The 17,593-nt window shown below is 45.3% G+C and overlaps 1 protein-coding gene across 1 annotated transcript in view; it reads left to right on the forward strand.

Annotated features, from left to right (window-relative positions):
• Positions 1-17,593, forward strand: part of igf1ra (insulin-like growth factor 1a receptor) — a 79,472-nt gene that overhangs the window by 50,916 nt on the left and 10,963 nt on the right. The window contains exons 3-19 of the mRNA XM_028958411.1: positions 2,387-2,690; positions 3,303-3,439; positions 3,790-3,934; positions 6,242-6,450; positions 7,264-7,390; positions 7,526-7,758; positions 7,855-8,022; positions 8,146-8,344; positions 12,745-13,022; positions 13,457-13,599; positions 13,705-13,867; positions 14,388-14,490; positions 14,988-15,058; positions 15,167-15,396; positions 15,737-15,844; positions 16,609-16,774; positions 16,902-17,031. Coding sequence (XP_028814244.1) covers positions 2,387-2,690; positions 3,303-3,439; positions 3,790-3,934; positions 6,242-6,450; positions 7,264-7,390; positions 7,526-7,758; positions 7,855-8,022; positions 8,146-8,344; positions 12,745-13,022; positions 13,457-13,599; positions 13,705-13,867; positions 14,388-14,490; positions 14,988-15,058; positions 15,167-15,396; positions 15,737-15,844; positions 16,609-16,774; positions 16,902-17,031 — 2,914 coding nt within the window. The remainder of the gene's footprint in view (positions 1-2,386; positions 2,691-3,302; positions 3,440-3,789; positions 3,935-6,241; positions 6,451-7,263; positions 7,391-7,525; positions 7,759-7,854; positions 8,023-8,145; positions 8,345-12,744; positions 13,023-13,456; positions 13,600-13,704; positions 13,868-14,387; positions 14,491-14,987; positions 15,059-15,166; positions 15,397-15,736; positions 15,845-16,608; positions 16,775-16,901; positions 17,032-17,593) is intronic.

The raw sequence follows: 17,593 nt of genomic DNA on the forward strand, positions 1-17,593 counted from the left end.
ATTAGCGAAGGGAGCATTTGTTGCGACCAGGGCCATTTCAATCTTCAACAAAGTCCATAACATACAGTTCCTAGCACTCCTACTCTATTCCTGACCCATGAGTGCACTTGACATGACATGAACACGCACAGACATGGTCATAATGCTTCCTCAGTAACCTCAACCTCTATGGTATGAAAATAATGGGCAAAATCGAATTCAGCCAGGAGCTTATTGCTAGGGAGCGGTCATGTTGGCACTGTTGGCACTGTTGTTTGTGTACCTGTGGAATCCACAGTGCAACAGGTTATATTTCACGTATCGTGTCTCTGCATGAGAACTGTGTGAAAACGAGTGTACAAAGTTAACCTGATCTTCATAAATGCGACTCATGTTTAGCTAGTGCTAATGAACGAATAGTAATGCTAGCCTGTTTAAACCGCAGTGCGGCCATCTCTGCATGTAGACCTTGCTGGCACCAGCTAGCACGTAGATAGCACTGTACTTGAATCGCCTGTCTATCATTCTGCTACAGAGCCAGTACGGTATTACATCCAGCTTGAAATTAATGCAACTGTCACCACGAAGCACGGAAAAGTTGCTGTTTGTGTCGTGTCTTGCGCAAGATTTGTCTTCAGTTTCGTCGTGGAAAAGTGCCAGAGTCGGGGGCTGCAAACCCAACTGAACCAATGCTAATCTAACGTGGTTATAGACGTTCTTCATCTATAAGTCACGCTCCTAGCCGCGTCTCGGAAGTAATAGTAAAGGTATGCAGTAATAGTAAACCTGGCGAGATTTTGAGATTCTCTTTTGTGCTATTCTGTGCTTGATTAGGGTCCAGGGACCTTTGGCTCTCTCTCTCTCTCTCTCTCTCTCTCTCTCTCTCTCATGCCTATCCTGTTTCTGGCCTGGCCTTTTCCCTCCTTGTGTTATCGATCCCACGTTCTGAGACAACACAGTCCCTCAGCTCCCCTTAGTAAACACCGAGTTCAATAACGCTACTTGCGGGTGTGGGTGGGAAAAGAGGCCTAATTTGAAACATGCCAGCGCTCCCCTCGCGGCCGTCTTTGCCGTGGCTGCTCTCACGGCCGCGGAGAAGGCTAAGCCCTTTCGGAAGGCCGAGTTCAATTTTGGGAACTGGTGTCACTCGCCGTCGGGGGTCAGCGCGCTGCTGATAAATCATAAAGCTTGCGTCGCCTCGTCCTGTTTTGCCATACCGCCGCACCAGTTTGATCACGTATTGGGCCGGATGGTTGTGTCACGGCGTCGTTGATCTAAAATCGTATGCAAAGCGATTCCCGATGCTTTAGCCTATCTGCAGCTGTGACGGGATGCAGTAAATTCAGTTAGCGTAATTGTTATTGTATTGTTATTATAGCCCCTCTCTCCACCTCTATGAGGGCCTAATTGATTTAGTATGGAGTGGATTTAAATAGATCTATGCTTCAGTTAGCATCAGTTAGGCCGCTGTCAGCGGTCCATGGCTTCTGCTCCATTACGCCTGGAGCTGGCCAGCTCCCGTAGCGCCGAGCTCGGGCCGAGAATGTCGGCCACTGCCTGACTGGCAGCCATTCCCTACCCCCCCAACCACCACCCCACCCTGTGCTGCTGCAGCCAATAGCATTCCATCTGCTGGATACCAACACCCCCTCCCCTTCCCAATTCCCTTAATAGTCCTTAACAGTAATAATATTTATCCGTAGTGGGGCCAGACCTGCCGCTTACTAACAAGGCTGGCACAGAGCAGCGCAAAAATATTCCCTCTGCCTCCCTGCACCTCTCCGCGAGCCTCACTCTGGCCAGGCGTCACCCCGACACAGCAGGACGTGTGCAAATATGACACAGTTTACGCAGTTTCCAATGCACATGCACACGTACTCACACACACACGCAAACAGAAGCATTGCATAATGCACTGAAACGTACAAATGCACCTTATTCACAGGCAGCACGTTCAGACCGTAATATTTACACTCATCTACCCTCCAGCTCATTTTTATGATAACTATCATAAATCTATTGTCCATCCCCAGGGTCTGAACATGTTTCAGTATGAAGGGGCAGTGGTGGCCTAGCGGTTAAGGAAGCGGCCCCGTAATTAGAAGGTTGCCGGTTCGAATCCCGATCTGCCAAGGTGCCGCTGAGCAAAGCACCGTCCCAACACACCGCTCCCCGAGCGCCTGTCATGGCTGCCCACTTCTCACCAAGGGTGATGGGTTAAATGCAGAGGACAAATTTCACTGTGTGCACCGTGTGCTGTGCTGCTGTGTATCACAATGACAATCACTTCACTTTCACTTATTAAATGAAGTCTCTGGATTTACTGTGAACTCTGTGAACTTGTTTGTTTAACATGTTTCTGATCTGTCCATCTTTCCGCTTCTCTCTTTGTCTTTTTAACCCACAGTTTGCCCAGATAAGTGTCACCGGCGGGCATGCACGGATTCGGGCGAGTGTTGCCACTCCCAGTGCCTGGGCAGCTGCGCGCAGCCGGACAACGACAGGGCCTGCGCCGCCTGCGTTCACTACTTCCACGAGGGCCGCTGCGTGCCCGAGTGCCCGCCGGGCACCTACAAGTTCGAGGGCTGGCGCTGCATCACCATGGAGCTGTGTGCCCGCGTCCACCTGCCCAGTGACTATGAATTCGTCATCCACGCGGGCGAGTGCATGCCCGACTGTCCGCCCGGCTTCACCAGGAATGAGAGCCAGAGGTAAGATACCCACATTCACGGCTTTCTCTTTTTGGGGTGCAGCTTTTACCCGCTGAGTAATTTACCTGCGGCTCGGTGTTCATCCTACCTGCTTCCTTAAAGAATTTGTGTTCCAAACTGTTAAAAGCCGGGTTGTTTTAAAAAAAAAATGCAGGTAAGACCTTCTAGGGAATAAGCACCGTAGGCTGCTTTCAAATCCCACTTACTACCATTGTGTCCCTGAGCAAGATTGCTCTGGATAAGGGCGTCTGATAAATACTGTAAATGTAAAGACTCCTGGAAATTGATGAAAAATGTATTGTATCCTGGGCAATAGATTATTGTACTTTTTATATCATGCGTTTTGGTCTGAAAGTTTGGTCTGCCCTTTTGGGCAGTGGTACCCCCTTTGCGGGCAGTGGTGGCCTAGCGTGTAAGGAAACAGACCCGTAATCAGAAGGTTGCTGGTTCAAATCCTGATCCACTGAGCACGCTGCTCCCCGGGCGCCTGTCATGGCTGCCCACTGCTCACCAAGGGTGATGGTTAAAAGCAGAGGACACATTTCGTCACGGTGTGCTGTGCTCACTTCACTTTCACTATTTCCCCCTCTTCCCCCTCTCTCATGCATGTAGAATGTTCTGCAGCGCCTGCAACGGCCTCTGTGATAAGTACTGCGAGTCTAAGGTCATCGACTCTGTCGACGCCGCCCAAGCGCTGCAGGGCTGTACGGTCATCAAAGGGAACCTGCACATCAACATCCGCAGGGGCAGTAAGTACAGCACGACCTGCCCGAGAGGGCCATGCAGGGCACGGAGAAACACGAGCCGCTTCCGGGGAAACGTGACCCGGAGAGTGTGGGACCGAGCGATACATCAGCTGGCTTGAGCTCTTCAATTATCACATTATGCCATTATGTTCTTCATGTTCTCAGCAGACACCCGTGCCTGGGGTGAACTATATGTGAACTATTATCTTTTGATTTTAAAACATTTACCCGGCTCTGTTTACTCCGGGCCAATTGTCATTAAGCGCCGGTGTTAATGGCACACCAGCAGTGTCTCTGCCGGGATTTGAACACGTTTGTGGCTTGTCTCTCTCTCTCTCTCTCTCTCGTGGCAGACAACATTGCGTCTGAGCTGGAGAGCTTCATGGGGCTGATCCAGACGGTGACGGGCTACGTGCGAATCCGCCACTCCCCCACGCTCAGCTCGCTGTCCTTCCTCAAGAGCCTGCGCTACATCAACGGGGAGGAGCTGCACGAAGGGTAGGCCGCTGCGCTGCGTGACCCCGTGGTGACCTGCGCCGTGATAGGATGTGCAAGCGCAGGACAGGGCCAGTCAGGTGGCTGAAAAAAAAACGTGCAGAGTCTGTGTTCCTCATTTTGAAGAGCAAGCATTAGTTAGCATGGGAGGAAGGGACAACACATATTTTATTACACATCACACTACATACTATATTATTCAGTTGAATTTCTAAAACAGTACAACGAAAACACATTTTACGCAGGCACTGTTTTTGTAATAATTATAAGATATACATTTGGCTGAATATTAAAAATCTGTGATTCACAGTTCATGGAGGAACCTGGTGGGTTGGTGCAAATCAGTGTAATAGAACACAGTGACCATGCGGAATAATCGTCTGAAATATGACAGCTCTTGGGCATGGCGAAGACCTGAATGTCATTAGCAGGCAATGAGAAAGCTCATCAGGGTGGATTGGAATGGATTAAGAAAAGAAGAGTCAGTGTTCTGGAAGGGAATGAACACCCTGGTCTGTACACTGCACTAAAATTAGGTGAGGGAGAAAAGCTGAAAGATTTGCCTAATTGGGTAAGAGTGAAGTCACTCCAAAAATCAGTGTGTGGTGAATTGTTTAAAACCATTTTTAAAGACAATTTTGATTCCAATCATCAAAACACAATTTGTTCCCAAACATAGATGGAATTCATGGCCCTCACTGCGCTGAAGGAGGTATTGTCTGCATTCTTTAATTAAAGACTGTGCAACCAAGGAAAATTACAGCTTTGTCATTTATAAAAAATGATAAATTACCCTCAGAATTGGTGCCACCTGACTACTGTATTTTCATAGAATGTATATATAAACTGATAGAATGTAAAAATGTGGTGTCATTTGAAAAATAGTTATACACCAACAAATATGAATTTTGTGTTGCACTCAGTCAACAGAAATCCGTCTGTCTCCATAGACAAACTTTATTCTGCATAGAGAATGCCGCTGCCATAGCTGAGGATCCGTCCTTTGAAAATGAAAATGTTGAAAATAATTTCATGCCCTTCGCCGCTTTAAAGGTTTCCATAGGAACGTGTGAATGCGGTAGAGGGCTGCCTCTAATGGAATGTGCAGCTGCGAGGGCACCGCGTTGCTTCACAGCCTTGAAGTTTAAAAAGCCCAGCCAGGGCTTTTCTTGCACATAATAGTCAGCAATTTGTAGCGGTAACCTTCTGACTGCGTGCTATCTCAACTGCGCCAACCAGCATGCCCCTAATATCACTTAAACATGCCAAAGATGACTCTTTTTATGGGTAATTATTAACACTTAATACTAGAGTGGTGTCATTACTACTGCAAGGGTAGGAAATTTCCTGACAATTGTGATGTGTGAAGGTATTTAAACTGACTGAGCTGATGAAACAGACAGTCTTCAGCTGTCTGTGACACATTAAGAGTACACCTGAACAGCAATACACATATATACAGTGTATATATATATATATACACTGATCACACATATAAAGTGAACACTTAAACAACACCATTTAACTCGAAGTAAATCTCTCTTCTGGGAGATCAAACTCTCCACTTAGGAAGCAACACTGATTGACAATCAATTTCACATGCTGTTGTGCAAATGGAATAAACAAGAGGTTGAAATTATAGGCGTTTAGCAAGACATCCCAATAAAGGTGTGGTTCTGCAGGTGGTGACCACAGACCACTTCTCAGTTCCTGTGATTTATGGCTGATGTTTTGGTCACTTTTGAATGCTGGCGGTGCTTCCACTCTAGTGGTAGCAGGAGATGGAGTCTACAACCCACATAAGTGGCTCAGGTAGTGCAGCTCATCCAGGATGGCACATCAATGTGAGCTGTGGCAAGAAGGTTTGCTGTGTCTGTCAGCGTAGTGATCAGAGCATAGAGGAGCTACCAAAAGACAGGCCAGTTCATTATGAGACATGGAAGAGGCCGTAGGAGGACAACAACCCAGCAGCAACAACCCAGGAGGAGCACTGCCAGAGCCATGCAAAATGGCCTTGGGTTCCGCCTAATGCAAGACAGTGCTAGATCTCATGTGGCTGGAGTCTTTTAATGCTATGGACTGACCCTCCCGTTTCCTGAGTATTGAATCCAATTGAGCACATCTGGGACATCATGTCTCAATCCATCTACCAACGGCACTTTGCACCATTTGGAGTGTGACTCCAAATCCAGACTTCCGTTTAATTTCCAGCGATAATTTATGTATTGTCAGCACATTCAACTGTCTATCTATCTATCTATCTATCTATCTATGTGACCTTGTACGGTCTGTCTGCTCTTTTTCTGTCAGGATATATGCATTCTCTGCACTGGACAACCAGAACCTCCAGTCTCTGTGGGACTGGAACCAGCACAATCTTACCATCAAGGCTGGGAAGCTGTTCTTCCGCATGAATCCTAAGCTGTGCATGTCCGAGATTCGAAAGATGTGGGAGAAAACCAGCATCAAGGAGAAGATTGAAGAAGACGACATCCGAAAAAATGGAGAACGAGCGAGCTGTGAGTGAACAGATGTGCCTGTTGCACAAAAAAAAGCTACACTTATGTGGTTGTGCTTAGAACATAACTATAAATAGTGCAACAAGATTTTTTTCTTTTTATCAACATCCAGAGTGGAAAAGTGCTGCTTAATGACAAATAGTCATAAGAAATAGCATAAAAAATAGCATAAAAGACAAATAGTATATCAATTCTACGCTATTACACAAAAGGTTCTGAGTTCCCATTACTCATCTTCCATTACTCAGTCCTTGCATGCCATCATCATCAACACTGAGGTGTACAGATCGATCACCTCAAATACCCTTGACAACAGATATGTTGTGAAGCAACAGATGGTGACCATAAATATGAATACCTGCAGGTATGCAGGTATACCATAAAACCTGAACACCAGGGTTCACTGATGGCAGGTTGAAGGAGTCAGCCATACAGATACACACAGACATATTGTGATTTTGGAAATTTGACCCCTATGGTCCCAGAGAGGGTGTGTTTGATAAGGTTTGAGACCTTATTGGGATGAGACTATGTTCCACTGATGACACTTTTGTCTTAAAAGCATCTTTGAATTATTTTTCTATTAAATATTTATATGCCTCTTATTGTTTATATGTAAACTAGTATTGTTGTTTAGACATTGTTGTTATTTTCACCTAACACTTATGATGAAACCCCTAATGACGGATTGTTTTTTCCTCTAAGTTGTCTCAACTCACTTGACACACCAGTAGCATCATGTCGGCAGTGCTGTTGTGATATATTTGTTTGTCTGGGTCAGTAATAAAGATGAAAGTATGTCTGTCTGCCCAGGTGAAACGTATATCCTGCAGTTCAAGAGCAACAACACCATGAGTAACCGGATCAAGCTGATCTGGGAACGCTATCGGCCTCCAGATTACCGAGACCTCCTCAGCTTTACTGTCTACTATAAGGAAGCGTGAGTGATGGCATTGTTGTTGTGAGGAAGTCACAGGGTGTCTGAGGGAGACATGCAGTAGACAGCAGACAATATTTCTTTTTTTTTGGTAGGAATTGAATGTATGTATGTATTTATATTTCTTTCTTCCCCCAGCCCTTTCCAGAACATCACAGAGTTTGATGGTCAGGATGGCTGTGGTTCTGACAGCTGGCACATGGTGGACGTGGATCCTCCCAAGGACAAGGAAGCCTATCCTGGTGTAATGCTGTCTCGACTCAAGCCTTGGACACAGTACGCCATTTTTGTGAAAGCTATTACTCTCATGGAGGATCGTCACACTGAGAAGGCCAAGAGCGAGGTGGTCTACATTCGAACCAAAGCTTCGGGTAAGACACCCACCAACCCACTCACTCACTTCCTCTGTTCTAAAGCCTTTTCTTCAAATCCTTTTCCTTTTTGTTTGATTTCTTCTTGTTTTCCAGAACCTTCCATGCCCTTGGACCCCCGTGCGTATGCCAACTCCTCCACCTCCCTGGTGGTGAAGTGGTCTCCCCCAGTCTCCCCCAACGGCAACCTCACCTATTACCTGCTCCGCTGGCAGCAGCAGCCGGAAGACCGAGAACTTTACCAGCACAACTACTGCTCGAAAGGTCAGATTCATCCTCCCCCTCGTCCTCCCACAAGCTCCGCTACTCTTGTTTCACTAGCTCTTTATTTCCTGCATTTCGCTCCAAACTTGTCTGAAAACTTTTTTCCTTCTTGAAAAACTCAAGAGCTCAAGATTCCCATCAGAATTTCGGCCACTGCTGAGGTAGAGGACACCAAGCCCACCAAATCAGATGTGGCAGGAGGGGAAAAGGGGCCCTGCTGTCCCTGCTCCAAGACCAAAAAGGACCTGGAAGAGCAGATTGAAGATGCCTCCTACCGCAAAGTCTTTGAGAACTTTCTCCACAACACCATTTTCGTCCCCAGGTATGTTCTACCGACTCATCTTGTGAATCAGGCTGGACGCGCATGTTGTGCGGGGCAGGAAGGGCAGTGTGACCGACCCCAGGGCCCTGTTGTCAACTGTGCTTTAGTAGTCAAGCCAAATACTTCTTTAATTGTTTTGTGAAGAAGGGATCAAAGCGCTGACCTCACAGCCTCCGGACTAGTTTACTTTTTACGGAATTGAATTGAGGATTGCCGCATTATAATTCCGACATGGGATAGACAGCATTGGAACAAGGAGTTCTGAAATCAGCTGCGGAACGCAGAGGATATAATGCCTTTGGAATCGGCAACAGGTATGGGCTCCCGTCACCATGGTGACAGTGGCAGTGCATTCACAGTGGCTGTAATGTATGGTGTGCAGGCAGCGCCGGGGAGGTCTGATTCAGTGGGGGCAGTGGTGGCCTAGCGGTTAAGGATGCAGCCCCATAATCAGAAGGTTGGCGGTTCGAATCCCGAGCCGCCAAGGTGCCACTGAGATGCCACTGAGCAAAGCACCGTCCCCACACACTGCTCCCCGGGCGCCTGTCATGGCTGCCCACTGCTCACTCAGGGTGATGGGTTAAATGCAGAGGACAAATTTCACTGTGTGCACCATGTGCTGTGCTGCTGTGTATCACATGTGACAATCACTTCACTTTTTTTTTTTTTGATTCATGATCCTGAAGGGTGTTCACCAGCCTGAGTGTTTTGCCAGAATGGCGAGTGGGGTCTGTGTCGCATTATCCCTTTACCTCACTGTTGAATGAGGCAGTTTTCCCAACTCGAGCCTGCAGGAGCCTCTAGACACACATACATGCACAAGTTCACATGCATTTTGATTGCAGTTCTGAATGGTTGATGTAGGGAACATGTCTAGTAAAAAGCAAGCAGCCAGAGGGGGGACTAAGTCTGATGCATGCCTGCACAGAAAGAAGGTAAGGTAAAAATTACTCTCAATTTGCCTTTAGCCGGGCAGTGGTTGGCCTAGCAGTTAAGGAAGTGCCCCTGTTCTTCAGTGTATCACATGTATATGACAACTAATTACTTTTTACTCACTTTCACTTTTGGACTGTGATGGATTTGCTTTGTAAGACAAAGATGAAAAATTACCGGATATGCATGAAGGGGTAGTTCAGCATGCTCTCCAGTTCCTTTCAGCTTTGGTGATAGCACTCTCCAGGAAAGGACGGAAGTCAGTGCCTGTCTGCCCATGAGTTCATACACTTCATCACCAAGATCAACACTCAAGCGGAGATTAAAAGAGAGCAAGACAGGTTTTTTTGGAGCGCCAGTTCAAATGAATCACGAAGGGGTGACAGCAGAGGCTGAAAAGAGAGGAAATGTTTCTCATTCATCCTGCCGTCCCCCTCGCTCTCTCTCCTCCCCGCGCCTCACATGCACTCTTTGTCTGTGCTGTTGTTTGGAGTGACCGGCTGCCAGGAAATGTACAGCGGAACCATCTGGAATGTTAATGAATTAGACAGGAAGATCCCCCTCCGTCTCGGCTAGTAGGCGGCAGCGGAGGCAGAGGCAGGGACAGGGGTCTCTTTCTGGGTTCTCACATGGACGTCCAGTTATTTGGGCTGCTTGCCACTGGAGACCACTGAAATCACCTGACCTGCGTGACGCATATGCCAGGTCAGAAGCATTGGGTTTCATCGCAGGGGGGCCTTGGTGATGCCAGCGAATTGAAGTTGGGGCATTTTTTCCCCCTCGCTCTGTGTGTGGACAGATCGGCCCCAGTCATTCTGGCCAACTGCTGCTGTCGACATGCTTCAGAACTTCGCAAAGTGTCAAGTCCATTAGGAGGCAATGACGAACTCACCCGAGAGAGCCTGAACTCTTCTGGAACGACCCTGGACACTGGAGTGCCAGGCACCTGACGTCAGCCCCCCAGGGCTAAAAATGTATCGTTTAATCTCTCTGTTAATGGAGCCCAGGCGGCCATGTCCTTAGATGGGAGGCCGGCGGTTAAAAGGTGAGGAAAGAGGATTGCCTTTTTAAGGGCTTCTGGCAGCCGAGCGATAGGACACCAGCTGCTGCAAAAGGATCCATGGGTTCATGCCTCATTTTTTTTGGAGTTTACCTCCGAGTTCATCTGAGGATGAATAGGCATCACAATAAAGTGCTTTTTGCCATGAACTCTGCTTGACCCCAATCCTCGCACATCCTCTCTCCACTTGAACATTTTGCAAACTTGTTGCAAAGTTTGTTGGGATCCAACCAACTATAACTGGTGATCGCTGATAGTCCCTCCAGTCCCTGGCTTTTTGGGGTGGATTGATGCAGGCTAAAATTTTGTTTCAGGGGGATGTTTTTTTTTTGGAAGTGAAAGTGAAAAAGTGAAAAACTGTGGGAGAAAGTTATTGGTGTAATTCATTAAAATTCAATTACAGTCTTTATTAGAATTTTTTGTCTGTAAATGTGAGGTTTGTGGACGTGCCCATGTGTACCAGTAAACCAATTTTGTTTACATTTTAATACAATATAAGGCACATACACAATCACAACAGAATAGCAATAAAATAAAAGCTGTGCAATGAAATTGTGCAGAATTAATGAATGTATTACTTGTTTTGGAAATACTGCAGGGACCATCATTACATTGCTATATATGTCTCTGTTGCATATGCAACTTCATGTCCACGCTGATGTTTTAGTCAGCTTTGTTTGTCACTATAATAACACCTAAAGCCCCCGGTGTAAACAGTTTTGGTTTTAGAATAGCTAAAGGAAACCAAACCAGTTTTCCTTTCCCAGATCTGGTTCTGGGACTGTGGAAGCACAAAGAGCTTTTTCGAGATCAGTCACCGGCTCTGAACCGATCCTCAATCTGCCTTGATGGATCGGTCCCCTGAACAGCAATAAGCCCAGTGCTGGCGCCTCTGTTCATTTAAGCGCTGCCAGACCCTTCTTTCTGCTCTGTGTACAGTTAATGGTAAAGGATGGCTGTGTAAGAGGCCTGCTATAAATTGAGCTGAAGTCACTTAAACATGGAAATTGACTGTGCATGTGGATGTGGATGTGAGGGCTTTTTGCTTCTTTTTCGTTTTGCTCGCTCAAACAGAGGTCACCTAAGTGCAGGATAAATTATGGCTGAAAACATTTTCAAACGTATGGAAAATCTGGGCCGGGGCCTGTGCAGTTTGAAAAGGTCTTTCAGTAAACACAGCATGAGTGATTCACGAGAAGAGCATATCAAAGTCAATTGCATTTGTAATTGGAATCACATTTTTATTTATTAGTATTTATTCACTTAGTCTTATGCGTTCATTAATTACTGAGACTGTCCCCCTGGATGAATACACTGTCAGGGGGACAATGCAAGTAGAATCTGCCTAAGTGATTGTTATAGAAAAAATCTACTTGTAAAAACACATGTAATTCTACTCTATGTAGTGCCAAGTTCTAACATAACCAGTATAAACATCTAGATTAATTGTGTAACTGGTTTACACATTTTTTTCTATCAGTAATGAAAGCACTTTTTGTTCTAGAATAATATGGTATTGACATATTTTATTGACATTAATAAAATAAATAATTGAATGTTATGCTTGTAGTGTGTAACATTTGTCATCTGTTAGTGTTAAGCTTGGTAAACACCCACCCATCTTGCACCCAAGGTGGCTCTAGATAATCTTTTTTTTTTTTTTTTTTTTTTTTTTAAAGCGTCTGGCGAGCTGATGCTGCCGCCTGCATGTTGTCCGTGGCAACAGAGTCCACCTGCAGCTGACTCTGCATCTTTCATGGTTTAGCCCATCCTTCTTAGATTCAGGGGAAGCAGCTATAGAACATTTGCCGTTCTGTTGTTTGTTATGTGCGTACTGCGTTATGTAATATTTGTACACTCTTTGTGCACAAGCAAGAAGAGTTGTCTATAGATTTTTTTTTAATCCTGATACCTGACCTTGACCGGCCTGCTGCTTAGAAAGTGCACTAATGGTCGAGCTGTAACATTAATCTGACCGTGACACTCTAGGCATGGAGAACTGAATGGAGAACGCTTTATAAATCCCCACCGCAGGTCCTATGGAGCATGTAGAAGGGCAGAGCGAGGCTGTTTACCCAGTGCTGGTCATGAGTCACGCCCTCACAGCAGCACGCTGATCCGCGGGGAGCAGCCATGGCAGCTGGAGGCCGCTGCTGTCAACATGTCGCGGGATTTATCCAGACATGCGGGTGTTACGGCTCAGTGTTCCCCACGGTGGCCCACTGGAAACCGTCACTTCTAAAGTCTTTAAGTGTCTAATCCCTGATAGCCTTGACAGTCACCAATGTGTGGTGGAAAGGTTGGACGGGTGTACCAGTGAATGCTGGACTCCATGCTGTCCTCTCATTGCCTTTCCCTTTTCCATTTATGCCACTCATAGCGCTCTCCCACCTTCTCTGTCCCTCAGACCCCCCGAGCGTCGCCGAAGGGACGTGTTTGGCGTGGCCAACGGCACACTGGCCGGAGGGCTGGGTAGGAATGTCAGCAGTCCAGAGACCAATGTGACAGAGGGCGAGCCCCCGGAGAGGGAGTATCCGTTCGCACAGGCCACCACTCACGCGGATTTCATGGAGATCACCAACCTGCAGCCATTCACTGTCTATCGCATCGACATCCATGCCTGCAACACTGAGGTCAAACACTGCAGCGCCGGGGCATTTATCTTCTCCAGGACCAGGCCTGCTGGTGAGACTGCAAAGTCAACTTTATTGTCATCTCACCATATACAAATTGCGAAGCATCTAGTGTGTGTCTAGTCTAGTAGTGTGTCAGTGTGCAAAAAGAAAAACACACAACACAAAAACATGACAAAGGACATTGTGCACCGACCCATAATATGCAGGTTGAGACAAACCAGATGGACAGGCAGCAGCTATATGATAGTATATCAGTATATGTGTATATTTAGTATACATAGTATACAGTATATAATATGATGATAATAATAATAGTAATATGGTATGATAGTATGAAAATGATAATAATAATAACAGCAATAATAAACTGTCTCACTGTTCCCATGTCTTACCCTGTAGTTGAGGGTGGCAAAACTCTGCTTTCTTGTGATGGGTGATATGCATCTCTGTCTTTAATAACCACATAAACTGTGTTTGAAATAGAAAAAGTGGACGACATCCCTGGACAGGTGATCCCAGAGAAGGAGGAGGTCTCTGAAGGCTCAGTCATGCTGAAGTGGCCAGAACCACAGCGACCCAACGGCCTCATCCTCATGTACGAGCTCAAATACCGCCTGGGCACCGAGGTCAGTGCTGCACTCTACTGCTCAATGCAAACAGACTGGAGGGTGTGTGATGGTACCTGAGGCTACAGAGGGTTTACAGGGTCTGTCTTTGTGTGTGTGTTTCAGACGGAGAAGCATGAGTGTGTGTCCCGTCAGCATTACCGTGAGCACAAAGGTACCCGTCTTGCTAACCTGGCTTCCGGAAATTACTCCGTGAGGCTGCGCGCCACCTCACTGGCTGGAAATGGTTCTTGGACTGAGCCAGTTTTCTTCTATGTGCCACCAATAGGTAAGGCTCACTTGTGGTGATTTATTATCAGCAATAAATATAAATTAAACATTAGTTGCATCGCTGAACGCCTGAAGTTGCAGACTTTGCAGAATGTGTGCATTGAGACCAAAGACTTTTTTTAATACTTAAAATACACTGTTCCAAATTTGAGAATCAGTATGAAAGCAATTAAAAAAATAATAAAAACCCAGGTCAACACTAAGTGATCTTGACTGGCTTATTATTTCTCTAATAAACCACTTTTATTTGAATTATGATTAAATAGAAAAATATGCCATAAATCATGTTAAAATTGCCTAGATTAGTAGTGTCAAACGCAACAACAACATAAAAAATTATTATAATATATTATGCACCATTTTGTGGTTTGTGTATTGCTCTTGTTTCTTCTGTGACACATTATACTCATTACAAGAGTGACGCTAGTTGTTCTAGTATACATGTTGATAATGTAGTTATGTGTTTCTAATATCTGCTATTTATCTTTTTTTCACTAAAACCATTGCTTCCTGCTCAGGGTCCTATGACAGCACGTTCTATCTGGTCATCATCATTCCCATCATAGTGCTGCTAATTATCATCAGCCTGGTCACCGCACTTGTTCTTGTAAATAAAAAGAGGTGAGCAGATGCGTCGTAATTCCCTTATATGACTTTACAGGATGGGCCATTTATATGGATACACCTTAATGAAATGGGAATGGTTGGTGACATTGAACACATTTTATAAGTGGTCAGAAACTTGTAAATAACTCATGAAAGAATAAATCTTACGTTAAAACCAAGCACACCATTGTTTTTTTTGTGAAACTACCAATAAATTACCCTCTTCCTATTGAAAAAACAAAAGTTGGATCCAAGATGACCGACTTCAAAATGGCCACTATGGTCACCACCCATCTTGAAAAGTTTGCCCCCGCGCATAGACTAATGTGCCACAAACAGGACGTTAATATCACCAACCATTCCCATTTTATTAAGATGTATACATATAAATGGCCCACCCTGTACTTTTCAATGTTGACTTTAAACCGTTGTTGTTCTAGCTGTTATCCTAATAGTAGGTACCAGAGGATAATCAGCCATGATGCTAATTTACCCTTGCTCTTCACCCACAGGAACAGTGACCGGCTGGGTAATGGAGTTCTCTATGCTTCTGTTAACCCAGAGTACTTCAGTGCTGCTGAAAGTGAGTACAGCCTCACCCTTTTCTAACGTGACGCAGAGTTCAGAGGTCATTTACTGTAGCATAACTAAAGACTCGATGAGGGTTGAACCGTTGCTGTGTTGCTCTCAGTGTATGTGCAGGACGAGTGGGAAGTGCCACGGGAGAAGATCACCATGTGCCGAGAGCTGGGCCAGGGCAGTTTTGGAATGGTGTATGAGGGCATCGCTAAGGGCGTGGTCAAAGATGAGCCAGATACCCGTGTGGCCATTAAGACAGTGAATGAGTCTGCCAGTATGCGTGAGCGCATCGAGTTCCTCAAAGAGGCATCGGTCATGAAGGAGTTTAACTGTCACCATGTGGTGAGAACATTGCATATTTCACAAAAAAGTATAAATTCTGACTAATGTTCATCTGGAGGATTAAGTGTGACTTTATATCTAAATCCATAGGAGCAGTGAAATATTTAGCTGTCAGTGGTTACTATCTTATAACAAGGTGTTTTGAGATTCCCAGAGTTCAACTCAAGCTAAATAATTCAGATGATCCATATTTTTTCCTCTTCCCAAAGCCAATTGGTAGGCCAAGTGCTCCGTCAGCAGGAGAATATATTAATAATGCAGTTGAGCACTGATGAGGGTGAACTTGAAGTCTTGACCAGATGTTTTTGTAGCATCGCCTGACTTGCTGTGATCTGTCAAGGTCCGACTGCTGGGTGTGGTCTCTCAAGGACAGCCTACGCTGGTGATCATGGAGCTGATGACGCGCGGAGACCTGAAGAGCTACCTGCGTTCACTCAGATCTAAAGATGTAAGCGCCTGCATTCTGCCTTCCAGCAGGACACTTACAGCATCATTCTTCTTACAGTAAACTAAACTATTTATATTTACTTTACTTTACTTTATTTATATCTGTCGAAAATTTCAGCTTTCCATCAAACTGATCAAAAAATTCTGAATCATGGTGCAATAATGCTAAACAACTAACAAATTTAAGACAAATTTATAGCCACTATTTAACATTTTAACGTAGTACGGAATCATAAATCAAAACTGGATGAAATACGAGAACTGAAAACTTTTTATTGTTTGACAAGACTTGGTTGATCTGAATGTCTAATTATCATGTTGAAAATAGCATGTTCCTTTTCCGCAAATAATATACAGCAAATTATATAAAGCAAATTATATACAGCAAATTATATAAATTTAAATAGATGCCACATACATAGAAAGACTGCTTTTTGAAGGGATCTCATTTTTTATTGATCAAGACAAGACAAAGCTCCATCAATGTATGGCTAATTTCAATTCTCCTAACTTTATGTGAACTTTTTGTTAATTAATGCACTTTCTAACATGTAACTATGCAAATACCACCTCCAAATATGGCCAAAAGATTTCTTCAGTGGCACTGGAACAAGGCAAAGAAAAAGTTAGAATTCCTGTACTGTCAATTGCCAGCTACGGAAGTGAAATACAAATCTTGTCTTTATGAGACCCTGTGTTTATACCCCTAAGAAAAGAGACGCAGGCACACTTTGCGTTACTGGTTTTCCTTTCTACATCCTCCAGCAACAGGGTTCATGCAGCCACGTTCTGCCCCCTCTGAAGAAGATGATCCAGATGGCAGGAGAAATCGCGGACGGCATGGCATACCTTAATGCCAACAAGTTTGTCCACAGGGACCTAGCAGCCAGGAACTGCATGGTGGCGGAGGACTTTACCGTGAAAATCGGAGGTGAGAGAGGGAAAAAAGACGCTAGCAAAGCACGAGAGATTGAGGAGAGGTGGTGAAACGCTCCACGTTTCGTCAGCCGTCTGTGTCTTATCTCATGCAATTTTTCAAAATTTTTTTTCCCTATTAGACTTTGGCATGACTCGGGACATCTACGAGACGGATTACTATCGGAAGGGAGGCAAAGGGCTGCTGCCGGTCCGCTGGATGTCCCCGGAGTCGCTGAAAGACGGCGTGTTCACCACTATGTCTGATGTCTGGTATGGCTCACACTCGCCGCACTTTACACAGAGGCCAACGCACAATGAGTGCTTGTGTGAATGTGTGTGTGTTTCCCAGCATGCGCCTTGGAACCCAGACTTGTCCAAGATTCTAATTGGGACAAGAAACCCCAACATACGAGTTCAGGCTAACAATAGGTCTCTCTTTGCTCACCTTCTTTTCATTATGAGTGTTGAGAAGTTACTTAGCAGGATTAGAAGGGGAAAACTCCAGAACTCCTTTCTGAAGAACTTCGCTCTCTGTCTTTCGTTTCCCTTTCGTATGATTCTCTTTTGGCAACATGCTGTGCTTTAGCAGCGCTGCAGCAATACCGATTGGCTCTTCGTTCTTTTGCGTTTCCCAATCGGGGCGATTGAGGTCTCCGTTGTCCTGTTTGCATTTTTGAACTCCTCCAGATGTTTTGTAACCACAACTCCGTGTGCCAGCAGAAGCCCACCGACCCTTCGGCACACTGTAATCTTAGTTTCGAAGATCTCCATATGAGCATACCCACCCCACGCCTCTGTAAAAGTTCACAGCTAGGTGCATTTATTTGTTTAT

Source organism: Denticeps clupeoides, chromosome 17 (assembly GCF_900700375.1).
Source record: "Denticeps clupeoides chromosome 17, fDenClu1.1, whole genome shotgun sequence".
NCBI classification, from domain to species: domain Eukaryota; kingdom Metazoa; phylum Chordata; class Actinopteri; order Clupeiformes; family Denticipitidae; genus Denticeps; species Denticeps clupeoides.